The sequence below is a fragment of the Salarias fasciatus genome, unplaced genomic scaffold, assembly GCF_902148845.1.
Source record: "Salarias fasciatus unplaced genomic scaffold, fSalaFa1.1, whole genome shotgun sequence".
In the NCBI taxonomy this organism is placed as follows: Eukaryota; Metazoa; Chordata; class Actinopteri; order Blenniiformes; family Blenniidae; genus Salarias; species Salarias fasciatus.
Window position 1 is genome coordinate 760191 of NW_021941378.1, and position 22527 is coordinate 782717.

The 22527-nt window shown below is 52.4% G+C and overlaps 2 protein-coding genes across 3 annotated transcripts; both read right to left on the reverse strand.

Moving 5' to 3' along the window:
• Positions 1–7820: 7820 nt before the first annotated feature.
• Positions 7821–10629, reverse strand: rpl22l1 (ribosomal protein L22-like 1). Its single transcript, XM_030087280.1, has 4 exons — positions 10593–10629; positions 8945–9064; positions 8109–8230; positions 7821–8031 (listed from the first exon to the last, which is right to left on the reverse strand). Exons 1-4 carry the CDS (start codon positions 10599–10601, stop codon positions 7887–7889), a joined length of 396 nt encoding a protein of 131 aa, XP_029943140.1. The 5' UTR covers positions 10602–10629; the 3' UTR covers positions 7821–7886.
• Positions 10630–13761: 3132 nt separating this feature from the next.
• LOC115385300 (eukaryotic translation initiation factor 5A-1-like) lies at positions 13762–22066 on the reverse strand. 2 transcript variants are annotated; one of them, XM_030087279.1, is made up of 5 exons: positions 22022–22066; positions 20223–20410; positions 19755–19859; positions 15899–16030; positions 13762–14577 (listed from the first exon to the last, which is right to left on the reverse strand). In XM_030087279.1, the coding sequence occupies exons 2-5, from the start codon at positions 20388–20390 to the stop codon at positions 14512–14514; spliced, it is 471 nt and encodes a 156-aa protein (XP_029943139.1). In that variant the 5' UTR covers positions 20391–20410; positions 22022–22066; the 3' UTR covers positions 13762–14511. The 2 variants fall into 2 exon arrangements, with proteins under 2 accessions (XP_029943139.1, XP_029943138.1); XM_030087278.1 differs by lacking the exon at positions 22022–22066 and adding an exon at positions 21887–22005.
• Between the last annotated feature and the right edge of the window lie 461 nt (positions 22067–22527).

Genomic DNA, 22527 nt, shown 5'->3' on the forward strand with positions numbered 1-22527 from the left:
GTCTTCATGCTGTTGTTGTCGTTGGTACTGTAGCTGTTGCAGTTATCACTGTAGCTGCTGGAGCTGCTGTAGTTGTTGTCACTGTGGTTGTTGAAATGTCGTCGTAGTTTTAGTTGTCAATGTAGTCACTGCAGTGTCAGTCGTTTCAGCTGTTGTGATTGACGTTGAAGCTTCTGTAGATGACGTGTTGGTGTCGCTTTAGGTGATGCAGTTGTAGTTGTGATTGTCGCTGTTCCAGTTGTCATTGTAGATACTCTAGTTGTAATTGTAGTTGTCATGTCGCTGTTGTAGTTCTCGTAGCTGTTGTCATCGCAGTTTTCATTGTAGACGTTCCAGCTGTTGTAGCTGTTGTAGTTGTCATTGTCGTCACGGTAGCTGCTGGTGCAGCCGTGAGCAGCCTGTCAATCGCTGCTACAGTCAGACAGGCTGTCTCCCTGCACATGAAGCTTCACCTCAAAGCTCCTGATGGGAAACAGACACATTCCTGAAGCTGCAGACGCACAACAGATGATCCAGCACGGCGCGGTGCTGCAGCGGCACGCCCTGCTCGGACAGGGGATCGAACCGCTGTCCCGCCGATCACACAGAGAGGGGACGGATGGACAAGACGGACACAAAGGGTCATTCAGACCTAAAACCAACAGACAGCAATGAAATATACAAACACACAAATGTTACACAAACAGAAACACAAACCTGCAGACCCTGCTGCTGGTCCTGCAGCTCCACCTGCTGGCAGGAAGGAGAACTGCAGCTCTCAGCCTCGTGCAGGTGGTCTGGCCTCCGGGAGGGGGGGGGACTCTGGACTCTGGACGGACGAAATCATCCTGAAAAACTTCAACAGATTTGGAAAATGAAGCGATGAAGCTCATCCTCCTACAGAAACGGGGGTTTATAACTCTTTTTATTTCAATTATATACAGAATGAAACCAGAGGCTCACACAACGATACAGACTCGGCATGCACAGATGTCAACAAAATCATTTACAGCAAGTAGTAATCAGCTATACAACCTGAGAGAAACAACAACAATAACAGTAAATTTAAATAAAAAAAAAATAAATAAAACAATTAAAGAGGGGGGGTTGCCATCAAAAACCAACAGGTATAGGCCAACATCCTTATATGTAAGCACACAAAAATAAAATGAGGTAAAGACCACACATGTGGGCATCTATCAGGCCTTGAAGGACCTGAAAGTCACGCCTTCCATCGCAGCAGGATGGGTCTCCTTCCAGTCGAACTGAAGCTGTCCTTTCAACAGAATACATTTGAGATCTGGGGGTAAATACTCCAGGACAGGACTCCAAAATTTAAGAAATAAGCTTTTGTTGCCCCTACGGACTGCACCAATTCTTTCATGAGGCCTAACACTGAATGCTTCTCTGCGTCAGTGTCGGTGGAGTGTCATGGACCCATTTTAAAAGGACACATTTATGAGCAAGAAGCAGCAGCTTATCCAACAATTTAAAGTGAATAGCAGGAAGCGCTAGTTCCTTAGAGGGCAATCCTAGTAAAAACAAACCTGGATCTTTTCTTATTACTGTCTTAAAGATCCCACTTCCTGAGCTATGTTATTCCAAAATTTGGAAATCTTATTAGAATCCCAAAAGTAGTGGTAATGAGTCCCGAGGTCAGCTCCACACTTTCCACAAATAGGAGAAAAGGTTTGAGACATTTTGTGGAGGGCAGCAGGAGCTATATGGAGCCTATGTAGTATTTTGTATTGGATTTCCGCGAGTCTATTGCAAGTAAAAGTTGAGTGTACAAGGTGCACCGCCTCCCGCCAATCATCTTCAATATATTGGTTACTAAGGGCAACCTCCCATTTTCTTGAGAATTTACTTGTGTCAGATTTGTCATAAGAACAGAGTACAGAGTAAAAACGGGATATTACATGATTTAGGTTTTCTAATTCAATGATAAATTTCTCTGCATCACTATAGATGGGTGCATCTTCTGCAGGTTTAGCAAGTGAGGTGATGTAATGCCTCAGCTGTAGATAGCCAAAAAAGTGCTCATTCAGAAGGTTTTATTTTTCTCAAATCTGCTCAAAGGACATAAGGTTATTATTTTCAAGAATATCCCCGACAACATGGATCCCTTTGTTATGCCAAAAGTGGAACCGAGAGGGACTCAATCCAGGAGGAAACCAGGTTGTTGCGGATGGGAGTCAACGTGGATTTTGTGCCCTTTCTGTCCAGATATGCTGTAACCTCCTGCCACACCTTGACAGAGTTCACGGTCAACGGGTTATTTCTAATATCCAGTTTAATTTTGTCAGGTTTGCAGGTCACCAAGCTCCAAAGAGACTCAGAGGAGCACGGCCATGAGTCCACACACAATTCAGAGTTAAGATGAGAATGTAGCCAAGTCCAAAGAATGCGAATATGACAGGCCCAGTTATAAAAAAGCTAATTGGGAACTGCAAGACCTCCTCCTTCCTTTGGGAGCTGCAAAGAGCTGAGCCGCTGTCTGGGACGTTGGCCATGCCAGATGCATTTTGAGAAGGACCTCTCTATGTCATTGTTGACTTTTCTAGTAATGCGCAGAGGCAGCATTTGAAGAGGGTACAGGAGACGAGCAAAGATATTCATTTTTACTAAACTGATGCGTCCAATAAGAGAGAGTGGGAGGTCATGCCATCTAATCAGGTCTTGTTTCACACTGGAGAGTACCGGGGCAAGTTAAGCTTCCAAAGTTCCTGTATATTTGAAGAGATTTTTAAACCAAGGTATGTGAAAGCGGTGATAGACCACTTAAAAGGAAAATCTGCAGATAACTTGAATTTATCAAAGCCACCTAAGGGCATAGCCTCAGATTTGCCAAAATTAATTTTGTATCCAGAAATAGAACTAAATCCGTTTAAAATTGTGAGGACAGCTGGGGTGGAAATCTCAGGCGAAGTGAGGAAAAGAAGAACGTCATCTGCGTATAACGCAATTTTATGAGTGACGCTCCCGACAGCCACACCGCTAACATGAGTATGGGCTCTGACAGCGTCCGCCAGAGGTTCAAGGGCAACGGCCAAGAGCAAAGGACTCAAAGGGCATCCGTGGCGTGAGGACCTTTCCAGGGGGAAGGGGGCTGAGCAAATGCCGTTGGTGATAACAGACACTGAGGGAGAGTGGTAAATTGTTTTAATCCGTTTAAGAAAATCTCCTCCTAACACAAACCGCTCAAGGGCGTCATACACAAGACCACTCGACTCTATCAAAGGCCTTTTCAGCATCTAAGGAAATGGCAACTGCTTTATAGTTAAATTGGTTTGTAAAGTGGACAATGTCCAACAATCTTCTTACATTAGTAAATGAATGCCGGCCACGAATAAACCCTGTTTGGTCATTGTTAATAATAGCGGGGAGAAGCAGCTCCAATCTCCTAGCAAGTAATCTAGCAAGAAGTTTATTTTCTACTGGGATCGTTCTAACAGGCCTATCGGAACTACATAGTTCATGTTGTTTGCCCTTTTTCAAGATGAGGGAGATATTAGCTAAATTGAGAGAAGTGGGTAGTTGAGCTTTCTCAAAAGAGTCTTTATACATGTTTGTCAAAGGGCGCACTGCGATGTCTCCTAATTTTGTATAAAACTCTGGACAGAAACCATCAGGCCCGGCTGCCTTGGCCCCTTCAGAACCTCAATGGTTCCCAAAACCTCTTTCTCTGAGATTTGTCTGGTGAGGTCTTCCTTTTGTTCATCTGATATAGGAGGGAAATTTATCTTTTGAAAAAATCTTTTTCTGGTTTGCACAGAAGCAAGACCATCCGATGAATACAGGTTTTGGTAGTAAGCTCTCATAAGATGATTTATTTCCGAGGATTTCTGACACCTAACTCCATTTGTATCCAGGAGCGCAGATATTGAGGCCAGCCCCCTCCTCCCCTTGGCCTGACGGGCCAAAAGCCGACCTGGTTTGTTACCGGATCCATAAAGCCTGTGTCTTGCAAAAAATATGGAGGGTTGTGCCTGCCTGGTTAGTAACTGGTTTAGGGCAGAGCGAGAAGCATCTCATTTTTTTCCAGTAGAGCTTGAAGGGGACTTTTTATATTCCAGATCCAATTGGTTTTTGAGGACATTTTTCTTTTGTGCAGAAGTGTAAGATATGACAGCACCGCGCAAGTAAGCCTTCGCGGCCTCGCATGGAGTGGCTGGCTTGGGAAGAAAGGAAGGCTGGTGCACACTGGGGCCACGTATACAGCCCAGCAGGACGTTCACCAGACACAAGAACAGAACGACCTTCTTCCTCACTCACTGTTTTATCTAAAGTAAATGGGAGGCTGCGATGCATAAGAATGGCTACACCGCGACTACTGGATTTAAAGGAGGAATAAAATACCTGTCCCACCCAATTCCTCCGTAATTTAACGTGTTCCAGATCAGACAGGTGGGGTTGCTGTAAAAAGCCAATTTGGAATCTCTCTTTCTTTAAAAGTGAAAGAATCTTTTGGCGCTTGACAACTTGATTTCAACCTTTAACATTTAATGAAGTAATGTTGAGGTCACTCATATCAATAACTACTGCTTAGATCAATGGGAAGTCTCGAGTGTGCACCACTCAGACGAAGGTAAAAGGTTGGAAAAAAAACCTGTTCTTACATGAGAGAGGGCATCCCACAGGAGAAAAACTAAGGAAAAATACAAACATAGCCAACACTGGAAAAAACATCTGTAAATGAGGATGAACAGCTGAAGCCTACTGAACACGAACAAAGGAACAAAAAAGAAACCGAGAAGAACACGAGACGAACACACTGAGGCGAGTGAAGCAGAGGAGCATTCCTCCAAACCAGGTGAGTGATCCATCAGATCAAACACAACCCAAACAGATCCAGACCAACCCCGCCACAGACGGGTGACGGCCTGGTTAACTTCCCTTCAACGGGCCGAGTGACCTGTGCGCCCTGTCAGTTTGAACTGATCCATTTATGGTTTGCAGATCCAGAATTTTAGGGAGCCGGGACTCGAGGAATTTCACTGGTTGTTTTGCGTCTGAGCCTTCCTTCAATCCAAGAATTCTTATATTTTCTCTGCGGCTGCGGTTCTCGCTTCTTCAGCGCCTTGTGACAGAATCTTCACTCCTTTTTCCAGAGCATCAAACGTAGAAGACGGGCAGGTGGCGCGGTCCTCCACCTCAGACATGCGTGATCCTGCCTGTGATGCGCTTGGTGTCGTCTTCAACGCCACTCTTCACGCCCTCCGGAGTCGCTCGACGTTCTGTGAACTTTAAATCCATCAAAGCGCCGATTTTCTGAGTGACGTCCGAATACCAGCCGTTCATGATTTTGTTCGGACGAATTCGGAGAAATGTGAGCCAGCGGCAGCGAGCGGCTCCAGCAGGAGGAGTCAGAGCACACACGAACCCCGACCCCCCCACCCGCCACCCGCCGGCCGCCAGGCGGCGCAAGCTGTCTGGCGTCTGGCAACCGCTGTCCGTCGTGTTGCATCTTGGGTAATTTCAGTATGAGTAGTGAACACACGATGTATACTCAACATTTCTGGCGAATGCAGTACACATCCGGGAACTTCTCGCATACTCAAAATGGCATACTGCTACTGCATACTCAGTAGGTTAGTATGAGTAGGTCAGTATGCGCTTTCCAACTCAGCCTGTGTCTTCTTCACCTGCTAGTTCCACACCCTGGCTAGCCGTAGCCTCCTGGCTAGCCGTAGCCTCCAGGCTAGCCGTAGCCTCCTGGCTAGCCGTAGCCTCCTGGCTAGCCGTAGCCTCCAGGCTAGCCGTAGCCTCCTGGCTAGCCGTAGCCTCCAGGCTAGCCGTAGCCTCCTGGCTAGCCGTAGCCTCCAGGCTAGCCGTAGCCTCCTGGCTAGCCGTAGCCTCCAGGCTAGCCGTAGCCTCCTGGCTAGCCGTAGCCTCCTGGCTAGCCGTAGCCTCCAGGCTAGCCGTAGCCTCCTGGCTAGCCGTAGCCTCCTGGTCTGGGGGAGTTCTGGCCACGTTAGCAAGCGGCACTTGGGAGTCGGAGGCTGACATGTTCGGAAGCGATCGACTGTAGGAGACGGGAGGTCGAAAGAACACCCTCACTCAGACCACATCACGGGACCAGGTTCAGTTCTTCACTATTTCACTAGTGACCTGTGGAACCAGGAGGGACCAGGAGGAACCAGGAGGAACCAGGAGGGACCAGGAGGGACCAGGAGGGACCAGGAGGGACCAGGAGGAACCAGGAGGGACCAGGAGGAACCAGGAGGGACCAGGAGGGACCAGGAGGAACCAGGAGGGACCAGGAGGGACCAGGAGGAACCAGGAGGAACCAGGAGGGACCAGGAGGGACCAGGAGGGACCAGGAGGGACCAGGAGGAACCAGGAGGGACCAGGAGGGACCAGGCTCCTGTCTGCAGGAGCTGATGAGGCTGATTCTAAAAAGAGGACTGAACACAGGAAGACCGGACTGGAGGCGCTTCAGGAGCCCGGCGGCCCGGAGGAGGAGTTTGGGACCAGGGCTGAGGGGGAGGGGTCAGTCCTGGAGGGGAGGGGTCAGTCCTGGAGGGGAGGCGTCAGTCCTGGAGGGGAGGGGTCAGTCCTGGAGGGGGAGGGGTCAGACCTGGAGGGGGAGGCGTCAGACCTGGAGGGGAGGGGTCAGACCTGGAGGGGGAGGGGTCAGACCTGGAGGGGAGGGGTCAGACCTGGAGGGGGAGGGGTCAGTCCTGGAGGGGAGGGGTCAGACCTGGAGGGGAGGGGTCAGTCCTGGAGGGGAGGCGTCAGTCCTGGAGGGGAGGGGTCAGTCCTGGAGGGGGAGGGGTCAGACCTGGAGGGGGAGGCGTCAGACCTGGAGGGGAGGGGTCAGACCTGGAGGGGTCAGACCTGGAGGGGGAGGGGTCAGTCCTGGAGGGGAGGGGTCAGACCTGGAGGGGAGGGGTCAGACCTGGAGGGGAGGGGTCAGACCTGGAGGGGAGGGGTCAGTCCTGGAGGGGAGGGGTCAGACCTGGAGGGGAGGGGTCAGACCTGGAGGGGGAAGCGTCAGACCTGGAGGGGGAGGGGTCAGACCTGGAGGGGAGGGGTCAGACCTGGAGGGGGAGGCGTCAGACCTGGAGGGGAGGGGTCAGACCTGGAGGGGGAGGCGTCAGACCTGGAGGGGGAGGGGTCAGACCTGGAGGGGAGGGGTCAGACCTGGAGGGGAGGGGTCAGATCTGGAGGGGAGGGGTCAGTCCTGGAGGGGAGGGGTCAGACCTGGAGGGGGAGGCGTCAGACCTGGAGGGGAGGGGTCAGACCTGGAGGGGAGGGGTCAGACCTAGAGGGGGAGGGGTCAGACCTGGAGGGGAGGGGTCAGTCCTGGAGGGGGAGGGGTCAGACCTGGAGGGGAGGGGTCAGTCCTGGAGGGGAGGGTCAGACCTGGAGGGGGAGGCGTCAGACCTGGAGGGGAGGGGTCAGACCTGGAGGGGAGGGGTCAGACCTGGAGGTCCTGGAGGGAGTTGAGCTGGAGAACCGGTGAAGGAACCGGCCTCAGTCTGCCTCGGGGCCTCTGAGCCTGGCAGACGTCGGTTCTACGTTCAGAGGAAGCAGCTTTAACGGAACTCTTCCCGTCCGCAAGGAACCAGGAAGACCCGGCTGCAGGCGGCGAGGAACCCGGTCTGGAACGTTCAAGGTGACAGAATCTTCTTCTCCACTGGGCTCCAGAAGGCGGAGCCGGACCGGCACCGGAGCCGGACCGGCACCGGAGCCGGACCCAGACCGATCCGGATCAATACAGGCTGATCAGCCTTCCACTGAAGGTCCTTACCGGTCCTCCAGCAGGCGGACCAATCAAGCGGCCCGGCGCCGCAGCAGGACCCATATTTCAAAATAAAAGCATGGAGACGTCAGAGTGTGGTTCTCCTTTTATTCCCCGTTCTCACACACACACACACACACACACACACACACACACACACTCAGTCCTCGGCCTCCGACTCGCCGTCGTCCTGGCTGATCTGGAAGTAGCGCAGTTCGTACGTCTGGCGGTCCGACGCCACGACCCGCAGCCAGTCCCGCAGGCTGTGCTTCTTCAGGTACTTCTTGGTCAGGTACTTCAGGTACCTGTGGGGGAGGGGAGGGGTCAGACCTGCAGGGGGGAGGGGTCAGACCCAGAGGGGGGGCTTCAGACCCAAACTGACCTTTTGGAGAACTGCTTCTCGGACGTGACGTTGACCCGGTTCTTGAGCCGGCCCACCTGCACGGCGCCCCCCAGGTTCCCCGTCTTGCCGTTGACCTTGATCCTCTCCTTGAGGAAGGCTTCCTATTGGACAGAGCAGAGTGACGCGCTAGGGAAGGGAACCCTAGCTGGGGGCGGAGCTAGGGAAGGGCGCCCTAGTCCGCACGCCGGGTCAGCATCACTGAGAACAGGACACGCTTCAGCGTCAGAGCGCCCCCTGCAGGCCGGAGCGCCCCCTGCAGGGCCCCCTGCACCCCTGCAGGCCGGAGTGCCCCCTGCAGGCTGGAGCGCCCCCTGCAGGCCGGAGCACCCCCTGCAGGGCCCCCTGCAGGCCGGAGCGCCCCCTGCAGGCCACACGGAGCTGCAGCTTAACTGCGCGGTGGTTGGCTCATCCTGAGAGGAACTGTGGCGCTGAAGACAAACGGACGGCGGGCCGGACTGCTGAACATGGTCACTTCTCTCCGGATAAAAATGACTGTTAATGTAGGACGGAGAGCCACATTCTCAATATACTTGATTGTTTTGTGTTTTAAGAAAATGATTTTAACTGAATTATTTTTTTTATGATTTATATTTAATGCATATTTTGTATTATTTATTAAATCCTTGAAGATGACAAAAAATCTCTGATCTGAAACTTTGCACCTTGTTGGAGCATTTTATGTGAATATAAATCCTTCGATCCCTGGAAAGTTAGTGTGGATTATAAATGTTCCACCTGTGCAGACGACGTGCTGAAGCTGGTTTATAACCGGAACCTGTTGGTCTGCGAATGAGTTCGTTTCGTTGAGGACTTACGAAGCTGGAGGAGTCGAGGATGCCGTCCTCCACCGGGTGGCTCAGGTCCACGGTGAAGCTCCACAGCGCCCCCCGGCGGCCCTTCCTCCCCGCGGCAGCAGCTTTCTTCTTCTGTTGGATCTGAACAGCCACAACCGGACCAGATTCACGTGAGGGACGGACAGGAGGACGGCGGTCTGCTCAGCGGAGACCGGTCACAGCTCAGCCGTCACCCTTCACCATCACGATCAGTCGAAAACCGGATTATTTCATATGGAGAAGCTTTAAATCGATGGTTCTGGATCGGTTTTTCATCTCTCCCTTTTCAGACATGTTGAATTAGACTTAGTGTATAGAAGTGTGGAAGCTGACTGAGTACTTACTGTGCATCTAACATACATCCACGATAATCTGTCAGTACACACACCCATCTTAAAGCGATACTTCAACATTTTGGCAAATTGGCCCATCCAGGGCAATTCGGTAGTCATTTAGAACAGCATACTTACTTTTTTTGTGAGGGCGAGCTGTTGTTTATTCAGCGGTGAGTCTGAGGAGAGCTTCACGGCGGACATAATGGAAGTGGATGGTACAGTAGCTTCCCTCGTCAAACTCATCAATCCAACACAATCCAACAACCCCAAAACACACTTTGGTGGACACGTTATAATCCCCACATTCACTACGCTGTGAAATATTAATGCAAAATTACGAGATTGAGCGTTTTTTTGCGAAGATTGCTAAGACGGAACTACTTACTAAACATGGCGTCTGGGCGTAGTGATCTCAAAAGAAAAAGTAGTTCCCAATATTTGCTTAAATGTCGTAATGCTACAATATTATTTGTTGGTGTTTCACAGCGTAGTGAATGTGCGGATTATAACGTGTCCACCAAAGTGTGTTTTGTGGTTGTTGGATTGTGTATTTGATGAGTTTGACGAGGGAAGCAACTGTACCGTCCACTTCCATTATGTCCACCGTGAAGCTCTCCTCAGACGCACCGCTGAATAAACAACAGCTCGCCCTCACAAAAAAAGTAAGTATGCTGTTCTAAATGACTACCGAATTGCCCTAGATGGGCCAATTTGCCAAAATGTTGAAGTATCGCTTTAACTCAAGATTTTTGTTCCTGTAACTGAAGGGTTTATGATGAAGACTTGCAAGAGCTTCATGAACATGTGTTGACAGATACAAGCCCCTCAGGTCAGAGGATCTACTGTCACTTCGGCCTCTTTTTGACATATAAATCTGCATTCTAAGACACTTGGAACGAAAGATTTAAAAACATTTAAACCCAAAGCCCTGGAGGCCAGGGCGTCTCCGGGAGCAGCGCTGAAGGTTACGGTCTTTTAGCTTCACGCTGGTCAAAGACTTTTCCCGGGTTAAACTCAGCCTGAGCAGTAAGAACCGGACCGAGCAGGACGCTCGGCGCTGGTTCCGGTTCTCCTCCGTAAATGAATGGGACACGTGTCGCCAGACGATGCTAACTGCTAGCTAATGCTAACTGTAGCGCGCGGCTTTCTGTCGACTGAATCCCGTTTTCTGTTCACAAACCTCCGCGAAACCGTCACTTTAGCCGCTAATCCGCGGATCGGGGCTCAAATCCCAACGACACAAACAGACGTTCCCGTTAAATTCTGAGAATCTGTGAAGAGAAGACAACACTCACCGGCGCCATGTTGACGAGAGGACCGGAAAGACCGGAACGGAAGTGACGTTGAAAGACGACGTCACGCTAGAGAACACCCTCATACCAAATATGGTCAAAGGTACGTCACAGCGGAAATAGGACTTTAATGATTTACTTGAAAAAACACTTTCATCAACTTTAACTGATTTAAAATGTGTGAAACATCAAATTTAAAGACTTTTATAAAATAAAAACACAGAAGGTTTATTTACCGGATAAACTGCAGTGAAGGAGCATGAGGCTTTCTCATTTTCATTTTTCTTGTAGTTCATGATTCTTGAAATATTTAATTCCACTGATATTAAGATTACATCGGAGTTGAAAATACTCACTAGTTGATTTTACTAATAATGAATCTTGATTACTTTTGTCTAATCTTTGCTGAGTTGTTTTCAAAAAATGATCTGAAATTAAAAGAAATGATAAACAATCCTGATTGATCGTGTTATAACTTAAATTCATAGAAAATCTGAGTTTTTGTTCAGAAACATTTGACTGAACTCTTGTTGCCGTGGAGATCGGGCAGGTCCAAAGGTCAACATCAACCAAACACACCCGATAATAAACCTGCCGAGTCTGGTCAATCATTGTCTCTCTCTCTCACACACACACACTCTCACACACTCTCTCATACACACTCTCTCTCTCTCTCACACACACACCACACACACACACACACACACACACACACACACACACACACACACACACACACACACACACACACACACACACACACACACACACACACACACACACACACACACACACACACACACGGGTGGCTGTGGCTGGGTTGCTGGTTCAATTCTCAGCATGTCCACAGCATGGCGTCATCCCAGGCGATGATTCATGCTCATATGAGCGAGAGATGATTCACGTTCTCATGAGCAAGGTGTGGTCGCGGGCGGTTCTGAACCCTCAGGCTGGAGCGTTTCCAGACCAGTGCCGCCGCCGCCGCCGCCGCCGCTCCACCTCACTGGCAGTGGCGAGTTCTCCGGTCGGAGCCAGAAGGAGATCATGGACAATGAACATGTTTAATATTTCAAATCGCAAATCCTGCTGTGTGTGGTGTCCTCTGAGAGGAGCCAATCAGCTCTGAGCCGACCTGACCACACCCTCGGAACAAACCTCCCTGATTGGCTGAACAGCTCCGTCTCGCGGTCTTGATGCCGCTGTGATAATCGACTGTACCGCTCCTGGATGGACTGGATCTCCTCCATTCAGACCCAAACCCCGATTCCATTCATTCATCTGCATCTCCGCCACTCTCCTAATCAAAGCTAAACATGTTCTTATTCTGGTGTAAACCTTCCAACCTGGGGACAAAAAGAATGATTTAAGGTATTTGGTGATTTAAAAAAGTACGTATTTGTCATAGACTGCTACTAATAACTGTTTCTATACTGCTCCACTCTGCAGTCTAAAGCAAAAAAAAAAAAATCACGAGTAAGCTTAATTTTTACCAAAGTATAAGAAAATACTGCCAAACTATGTAAGTTCCGCTCTTCTTCTGTTCTGCTCCATTTCAACTTTCTGACAGAGTCCTTGCACTCCGTGGGGGGGGGGGGGGTCTCTGAATCGGGGCAGACTGAAAAAAATCCTGTAGTGTGTACTGGCCTTACGCTCACGCCTTTTGAGACTCCGTTGCCATGACGACGGCGTTCAGAGACTCTGAAAACCAAGATGGAACCTTGTTGAGCTGCTGGAGTTCTGCCGTGGTGTAAACAGGCGGAGCTGCTCCTGGCCCAACACTCGGCTGAGCTAACGGCGCCGTGTGATTTCGGCACAAACAGCGTCCGCCGACGGTGAAACACGGCAACTGCTACGGCTTCAGCGTTCCGCCGCAAACAGACTTTCCAGAAACGCAAAACTTCTGAAACGACAAAGCTGGCTCCGCTTGAAGTGTGTTGAACGAGTTCCGACAACTCCTGATGGCGTTGTTGGAACAGTGTGAGCAGCAACGTTTTACCGGCGGCGGCGTTTCAGCGCATTGTAGTTTTAGTATTAACATTGTCGCATCGAGTCGCTGTGTTGCAGTTTCAACATTAGCATCTTCGCTATAGAGGCTTGACGTTAACGTTATTGCGTTAGCTCTGTGAAGGCTTGACATTAGCGTTGTTACGTTAGTGCTGTGAAGGCTTCAGGTTAGCGTTGTTGCATTAGCGCAGTGAAGGCTTGACGTCAGCTTTGTTGTTAGCGCTGTGAAGGCTTGACGTTAGCGTTGTTGCATTAGCGCTGTGAAGGCTTGACGTCAGCGTTGTTGCATTAGCGCTGTGAAGGCTTGACGTTAGCATTGCTGCGTTAGCACTGTGAAGGCTTGACGTTAGCATTGTTACGTTAGTGCTGTGAAGGCTTCAGGTTAGCGTTGTTGCATTAGCGCAGTGAAGGCTTGACGTTAGCGTTGTTGCATTAGCGCAGTGAAGGCTTGACGTTAGCGTTGTTGCATTAGCGCAGTGAAGGCTTGACGTTAGCGTTGTTGCATTAGCACAGTGAAGGCTTGACGTTAGCGTTGTTGCATTAGCGCTGTGAAGGCTTGACGTTAGCGTTGTTGCATTAGCGCAGTGAAGGCTTGACGTTAGCGTTGTTGCATTAGCGCAGTGAAGGCTTGACGTTAGCGTTGTTGCATTAGCGCAGTGAAGGCTTGACGTTAGCGTTGTTGCATTAGCGCAGTGAAGGCTTGACGTTAGCGTTGTTGCATTAGCGCAGTGAAGGCTTGACGTTAGCGTTGTTGCATTAGCGCAGTGAAGGCTTGACGTTAGCGTTGTTGCATTAGCGCAGTGAAGGCTTGACGTTAGCGTTGTTGCATTAGCGCAGTGAAGGCTTGACGTTAGCGTTGTTGCATTAGCGCAGTGAAGGCTTGACGTTAGCGTTGTTGCATTAGCGCAGTGAAGGCTTGACGTTAGCGTTGTTGCATTAGCGCAGTGAAGGCTTGACGTTAGCGTTGTTGCATTAGCGCAGTGAAGGCTTGACGTTAGCGTTGTTGCGTTAGCGCAGTGAAGGCATGACGTTAGCGTTGTTGCGTTAGCGCAGTGAAGGCTTGACGTTAGCGTTGTTGCGTTAGCGCAGTGAAGGCTTGACGTTAGCGTTGCTGCTGTGGAGTTTCACCGCGACGCAGACGCTCAGACACACAGACTCACACGGTTCCTCCATTTCTTTCATGGTTTTATTTTTGCCATCTCCAGTCAGGTGACAAAGGCCTCGAGTGAACAGAACCTCCTCCGCCCGCCCGCCTCGCCGTGGCGGCGGGGGCGGGGCTAAGCCCTGACAGGAGAGTCACGTCACGAGGACCAATCACTGCAGCTTCTGTTTGTTTTGGAGAAGAGAGGAAATAAACCCAACTGGTTTTGTTTGAGACATGCTGGAAACTCCGACCGCCGTCTGACCGCCTCCACCAGGATTCAGGTCTACAGACCAGACCACGCCCAGGCCCCGCCCACCCCCAGGCCCCGCCCACCCGCTATATTCAGTCGAAAGAATATAAAAAATTAAGCATACAAAAGCTGAATCCCATCGTCTCTGGAACATTCAGGAATGTGAGTGGCCCAAAACAAACAGACGGACAGACGGATGGACAGACGGATGGACAGACGGATGGACAGACGGATGGACAGACAGACGGGGGAATAAGGAATAAGCAGGAAGGAGCAGCTGGCGGATTGTTTTAAAGTCGTTTTATAGAAAGTCGATTGTTACCAAACAGAACCTCAGTGATCAGGAGGACCAGCGCAGCGGGCTGCCTGGAGACATTCGGAGGGGGAGGGGGGGGGGAGGGGCGGGGGGCGACAGGATGAGTCGAGGTTGTCTGTGAAGGCCGACGCTTTGGTGACTGAACCAATGAGAATGCAGGAGACTGTTGTGGGCGGTGCTTGTTGGCTGGGCTGCAAAGTCCGTCTCCTTATTTGTTGCCCAGGACCTTGGTGGCGACGGCGCATTCCTCCCCCATGGCGGAGATGACGGTGACCTGCCACACACACACACACACACCACACACACACGTGAAACTTGACGCCTCACCCCCCTGCTGGGCGACGCGGCTCTAATTCCGGAGCAGGTCGGCCGCAGTTAAAAACCGTTTCCTGGATTCTCAGACGAGCAGAGCGGCGGTTCGATGGAACGACGGGAGACGTGGCCTGAAATCTGTACCGTGGTCAGGGTTTCCGTTATCCGGTCATTACCGGACTTTGACCGGTAAAATCTGCTGAAGTCCGGCATATTTTAACACCACCGGTCAAAACGTCCGGTGAAAAACCTTCCCTCCAAGCAAAGTTTAAATTCAAAAAGGCCGTTTCCACCTCATTTCATTACAAAGCAACAATAAAACCCTTAACCTCCTCCTCTGAGGTCTTTGTGGAACCAAACTTTTTTCCAGGCGGAACTAAACCTGTAGCAGTGTTTCACTACTCCGACTGAGCGCGCAGCACAACACGGCGGGAGACAGGAGGAAACAGGCCAAACAAAGACTTTCCTACTGAACAGAACAGCTGAGAGGAGGAGGGGTCGGAGCTGCAGAGCCAGGTGAGTCGCTGAGCAGCTGGATCCTGACCGCCGCTCCCGGGCGGCTGTCCGGGACGCCGCTCCCGGGCGGCTGTCCGGGACGCCGCTCCCGGGCGGCTGTCCGGGACGCCGCCCGACTCCTCCTCGCGCCCTGCAGGTCACAGTCACTAACAGTCCGCTCAGGGTGTTACAGCTGTACTGTGAAGACACAACCAACGTTTCTAGAATGTTTCTACACCGTTTCTAGTCCGCTGCCGTTTCTTTACAGCGGAATCCCTGATCAGGCCTCTTCATGGTTACCGCGGCACATGGTGAATGCACGGAGGCAGGAGTACTTCCTCACCGCCCCCCCCCCCCCCCCCCCCCCCCCCCCCCCCCCCCCCCCCCCCCCCCCCCACCTGAACCCGAGAGCCAACCAGGACTCCACCGGCAGCCCCCCCCCCGGCCCAGCTGCACCGTCAGCAGACTCTACAGGACCCCACCCACCCCTACCAGGACCCCACCCAGACCCCACCCACCTCTACCAGGACCCCACCCAGACCCCACCCATCTCCACAAAAGACCAGGATCTGGACCAAAACACCAAACCTCAGCAGGCAAAGGAGGACAGACGAGCCGCCGCTCCACCCGTCAGGTGACGGAGCAGAGCCGAGAGACAGAGCGCTGTTCGGACTGGTGGCTTTCAGGTGGAGCTGCTGGAGGACTGACTCAGGATGGAGGTGTGTCACCCGTCGGGACCGGAGAGTCCCTCGGGGCACCCGGACCCGACCGGCCGGTTCCAGACTCACCATGAACTCGTCTCCGGCTTCAAACTTGGCCTCGATCTCCTTCCCGACCTCGTTCTCCGGGACGCGCAGGTCCTCTCGGATGTCTCCGTTGTCCCCCATCAGGGTCATGTAGTTCTCGTTGATGTTGATCAGCTGCAGAAGAGGGAACCACGTTAGAGGGCGGGACTCTCCAGGGGCCAATCAGGAGCGCCACCAGCTTGTTCTGACCAATCAGAGTCTGACGCCAAGTTTGACGTTCACACAGCAGAAACCGAAAACACTGCAGTTTCCACATCGGGCCACTAGTTGGTGCAGCTGGGTTCGGTGAAGGACACACACACACACACACACACACACACACACACACACACACACACACACACACACACACACACACACACACACACACACAAAACCAGTACAGTGGAGAACACGGATGGTTGGTGTTCCCCTACTGTTGACGTTTCGACGGTATTGTCCCAGGAGACTCTGGTCCAGGACCTGGACCCAGACCAGGTCCTGGACCAGGAGAACCTTGGAATCTGTCAGGGGGAACTTCTTGAAACTGCGATTAATCTCAGGAGGGTTTGAAACGGGCTCAAAGGAAACAAGAGGAAAGTCGCTTCCACCGTCACCGACACTTCCCTTCTCCTCCCTGTGCAGCCCAGGTGCATTATGGGGATTAGTTTCCTCTGTTTCAATCATCCTGCTGTGGCGTCGACGTTCTGGACTGTTCTACACCCAGAGACCAACTGGGACTGAAACCTCCCTTGAGCAGCTCAACTTTAAAATGTTGGATGGTTCGAACCCCGCTCCAGTGCCGGTTTGCTGGTGAGAAGCTGCTCCGCTTCCAGCAAACATTCAGATGGAGTCATGTTCCTGCAGCCCGCTGGAGGCTGTTTAGGCTGACAGATGTGATTAATCACATTAAAAAAAAAAATAAAAAATCACACCGACTAAAAGGTTTCAGGCCTTCGTGTCCAGGAAATCCTCCAATCCTCGACTGATCCTCAACAGAAGCCTCTGACTGGACCGCAACCTGAACTCTGACCTCCTGACGAGAGCTCTCAGCTCAGAGGAAACCAGGAAGAATCCAGACTCCAGAGACGCAGAGTCACGCTTCCGCTACGACAACAGCGGCTCCCGGGCAGCACTTCCTGCGTCAGGAGCCTTTCCAGAATAAAAGGCTGTAGCTGGGATGCTGCCGACGACCCGATCAACGACAGGACAAAACGCTTGATCGAACCAACCGCACCCCGTCACTGGAGGTTAATACACCGTTGCCATGACAACACCAAATCAAGTAACACCTTAGAAAGCCTTCGAAGCGAGACAGTTTAATTCATCCCATCAGTTTGAAGCCCGAGTTAGTTACCCCACTGAGATTACAATTTAAAAAACGGTTGATGGATCTGCCGTTACCGTGGTGACAGACGACGCTGATTGATCGATCTGCCACTACCGTGGTGACAGACGATGCTGACTGATCTGCCGTTACCGTGGTGACAGACGATGCTGATTGATCTGCCGTTACCGTGGTGACAGACGACGCTGATCGATCTGCTGTTACCGTGGTGACAGACGACCTTGATCGATCTGCCGTTACCGTGGTGACAGACGACGCTGATGGATCTGCCGTTACCGTGGTGACAGACGACCCTGATGGATCTGCTGTTACCGTGGTGACAGACGACCCTGATGGATCTGCCGTTACCGTGGTGACAGACGATGCTGATTGATCTGCCGTTACTGTGGTGACAGACGACGCTGATTGATCTGCCGTTACCGTGGTGACAGACGACCCTGATGGATCTGCCGTTACCGTGGTGACAGACGACGCTGATCGATCTGCCGTTACCGTGGTGACAGACGACGCTGATCGATCTGCCGTTACCGTGGTGACAGACGATGCTGATTGATCTGCCGTTACCGTGGTGACAGACGACGCTGATCGATCTGCCGTTACCGTGGTGACAGACGACCTTGATCGATCTGCCGTTACCGTGGTGACAGACGATGCTGATTGATCTGCCGTTACCGTGGTGACAGACGATCGATCTGCCGTTACCGTGGTGACAGACGATGCTGATTGATCTGCCGTTACCGTGGTGACAGACGATGCTGATTGATCTGCCGTTACCGTGGTGACAGACGACCTTGATCGATCTGCCGTTACCGTGGTGACAGACGATGCTGATTGATCTGCCGTTACCGTGGTGACAGACGATCGATCTGCCGTTACCGTGGTGACAGACGATGCTGATTGATCTGCCGTTACCGTGGTGACAGACGATCGATCTGCCGTTACCGTGGTGACAGACGATGCTGATTGATCTGCCATTACCGTGGTGACAGACGATGCTGATTGATCTGCTGTTACCGTGGTGACAGACGACCTTGATCGATCTGCCGTTACCGTGGTGACAGACGATGCTGATTGATCTGCTGTTACCGTGGTGACAGACGACCTTGATCGATCTGCCGTTACCGTGGTGACAGACGATGCTGATTGATCTGCCGTTACCGTGGTGACAGACGATGCTGATTGATCTGCCGTTACCGTGGTGACAGACGACCTTGATCGATCTGCCGTTACCGTGGTGACAGACGATGCTGATTGATCTGCCGTTACCGTGGTGACAGACGATGCTGATTGATCTGCCGTTACCGTGGTGACAGACGATGCTGATTGATCTGCTGTTACCGTGGTGACAGACGACCTTGATCGATCTGCCGTTACCGTGGTGACAGACGATGCTGATTGATCTGCCGTTACCGTGGTGACAGACGATGCTGATTGATCTGCCGTTACCGTGGTGACAGACGAGCCTGAATGCATCTCCATACCTCGGATTCCTGCTTTTAATTTCCAGATGTTAACAACACGCGCTGATGTTAGCGGCTATGTGGGGCTAGCTGGATGCAGAACGCGGGCTTTGAACCGTCACCCATGAGTTCTTCAACATGTGAAGAACAGAGGAGAACGTCCAGGTCACTGGGAGCGTGGGGACCTGCAGAGAACCGAGGGAACGGTGGAAACGATCGGAGAACGGGTGGGACGATGCGTTCCATTTATCCTAGCGCTGTGCTAAACGTTCACATGGCGATAAGAAGCAGGTCATCAAACACCAACATCTGGAAGCCCCTCCCTGACCCGGCTGGAAGCTTCTGGCTCTCAGGTTTTCCAGGACTGAGCAGTAAATCCTGGAAGTCTAACGGAAACACCTTCTCCTCACTGACCGCCGGCAGGCGTCACGATCACTGGTTCAATTCCAGGAATCTGGATTCAGACGTTTGGCTGTTCATGTTTCACGTCAGCTTTGATACATTTCATCAGCAGTGGTCTGGTGGCGGACAGTCGGTGTGTTGGCTGTTGTCTGGTGGTTGTGTTTAGCCTGTTCCTGCTGCCGTTTGTCTTCCTTCATTTGCTGCAGTTGTGACTTCGGCCTGTTTATGATAAAAATTGAGCTGAGTGTTGAGTTGGGTGGGTTTTATGTTGTGTTTGTGCTGGAAACAGTCAGATCTGGCAACCCTAAACCTGAGCAGTCCACTGAAGAGAGACAGCGCGGTGCGTTCGGAGACGGATAACTTTTAAACAGAGAATACAGAATATAATAGAAATATAATGGCCGTCCGTGGTTTCACAAACGGAAGAGAAAATACATCCCATCTCCGTCTTCTAAGCGGGATGAGATTCGTGGCTGAAGAGCAAAACGGCGTGGGAATTGGCATTCATGGGAACGGCAGAAAATCGCATTGGTACTTCAGCAAAATCTGAAAAACACCACTCTTATTTTGAAGTGTACGGGAAACGCAGCTGGGGGACTCCAGGCTGGACGGACGGAATCGAACACGAGTCCGGCTCGCGGTGACGTACCTGGTAGTCTATCCTCTTGATGGCCGGGACGTCCATGTTGTGGGTGGAGGGACACATGTCTTCATACTTCTTGTTGGTGAAGATGTCGATGCCGACCAGGTTCACCTGAACAGGAAGTGAAGAAACCGTCAGCGGACTGGTTTCCACCGGTTCAACCAGCATTTACCAACATCTGGGTACAAGCCAGGAGGAGGAGATGCATTTGAAATGCTCACAGTCCTCCCATGATGCATCAGTCTGAAAGATTCGGAGATTTCATGAAAACCAGCTGAACACTGATACAGATCTGCAGCTGAACCGGGCCTTCCTCTGGAGACCCCGTCTTTCTGTAAAGCTTAAAATGGGAGCTAGTCGCTGCTACGCCACCGGTTCTGCCGCCTGTCAGGTTCCAGCAGGGGTCAAAGTCCGGCGTCCGGCTGTTTAGAGGCCGAGATAAGGGGGCCGGCGGCCCGCGGCGTCTCCACCCACCTTGGCGTGTCCGTGCTTGCCGGTCTTGGAGGTGGACATCTCCACGATCTTGCAGGGGCGTCCCTTCAGCACCACGTAGCCGTTCTTGCGCAGGGCGGAGCACTGCATGGGGTAGGTGGCCGAGGCCCCGGACTCGCCGGTCGTGAAGTCAAGATCGGGATCTGCCATGGCGCAACGGGTCGGGAACGCTGCGGGGAGACGACAGGTCGGGGGTCAGTCCCGGCGCCGGGCCACTTCCTGTCCGGCCCCGGTGCGGAACCCAGAACAAACAGGCCTCTAAACCCGGGCCCCCCGGATAATCTCCCCATAAAGGCCGCGGCCCCCTCCGTGTCCCCGACACTGGACAGTGAAGACAAACAGTCCGTCCAGCGACACGCCGAGCAGGACATCAGCACTCAGCACTTTCTGTCCGCAGAGTGGAAACGCCGTCCTCCAATTCCCCAAAACCCAGCAGACACTTCCCTCTGGTTCAGATCCTAAAACCGCTTCAACCAACACTTCCAAGCGGCCGTCGCTGAGCAGTCCCTAACACTGCATCATGACGATAATCTAGTTCAATCAATCAATAACTGAAACAGCAGTCAAACCCAGAACCAGCAGACCATTCGCTGATCCAACGTTTCAGCTTCCTCCTTTGTTCTGTTGGACTCATTTCAGAACCGCTGGTCTCAGGGAAACTTCACTTCTGCATCATGCTAGACAAAAGCACTGACCTAACAGGGACGGTTTGAAACTTTATCTTCTAACAAATACATTCATGCGTCTATATATCGTCGGCTTCATGCTAACTCAGGATTGCCGATTACTTTAATCTAGAGTTCCGTTGCTCTGAAACGTTTCCTTAAAGCAGGAAGATCCTCATGACTGCAGTGAACTGTGGAAGAGGCCGCTGGAGCCCGGCCGTGTTGCTATATTTGAGTAGAAATGTAACTTTAAACCGGCCTCAGCCACGTTTTGAAGTAACGCGGAGTAAGGGACGCTCCGTTACCGTTAGCCAGCACGAGGCTCGGCCGCTCCCCCCCCCCACTCCCCCCCCCACTCCACATTTCAGACAAACAGCGGTAATCTGCGGGCCGGGGCCGACCGCGGCGGGCTGGGGTGATCGCGGCCGGCTGCCGGTGCGGCCCGGCGGGCTCTCCCAGCAGCGCGGCCGGCAGCCGGGGCGGATTAACGGGGTCGGTTAGCCACGTTAGCTCGGTCGGGTTAGCCGGCCTCCGCTCCACATCACGGAAACAAGCACCAAAACCGCCGCACGGCCGACGGAAACGTGCGTTTTAACAGCTCGATCAGCGGGTTCCGGCCTCCGGGTGTGGACGGCGGGGCGCGTGGAGGCACGCGGCCGCCGGAGCCGCGGCTAGCGGCGGGTCCCGTTATCCGCCTGAGGCGCTGCTAGCCGCGGCTAGCCGTTCCGTTAGCTCTTCATTCAGCCCCGAAAGCCCCGAGCAGCCGGACCACAGCTGCCTCACGACCCGCTGCTGCCCCGGGATTACACCGTCTCGACGCACCGGCCGCCACCAGACATCGACACCGAGGGCCGCCGGGAAGGAGACCGATTAGCGGTGGCGATGACACGCAGGTTTCCCCGGCCCGCGCCGCCGTAGGCCGCACGGACACCCACACCCAGCCCGCCACCGGCGGCCACCGCCACCCCGCCGCAAACTCACACAAAATAGGACCGGGGCCCTCCAGCCGCTACACGGACACACCGGGCGGCGGAGAGCGCGTTCACGGAGCGGGGAAGCCCGTTCGGAGCGCCGTTTATCTCCCCGAGGCAGAAACACGCGCCATGCCACACTTACCTTCCAAGAAAAAGAGGACCGGGAGTGCGCATGCGCGGCCAACTTTACCGCAGCATCCGTGGTGGGGGGAGGGGGGGAGGGGGGGGGGGGGGGGGGGGGTTGCCAGGTCTGCCATAAACCTGGCAACCCAGCACCGCTTCCCCCCATCAGCAGAGAGACCATCTAGGTTCCAAACTGTTCAGACCGGTGTTGGGCAAGTTACGTTAAATAAAGGAACTAGCTATAGTTGGTAGTTACTCCTTCAAAAAAGTAACTTAACTAGTAACTTAGTTACAAAGTGTTAAAAGTAACTAATTACTCGGCACAGTAACTATTGCTTTTCTCTGAAGAAAAGCATTGCCTGAGGACCCTCAAAAATATAATAATAATAATAATAATAATAACGCAGACACAATAATACACACACACACACAGAAACACATGTATACACAATAACAGACAGACACACAATCACGATGACACACACACACAAGAGGCACAGTAACACAGACACACTCATACAAGTG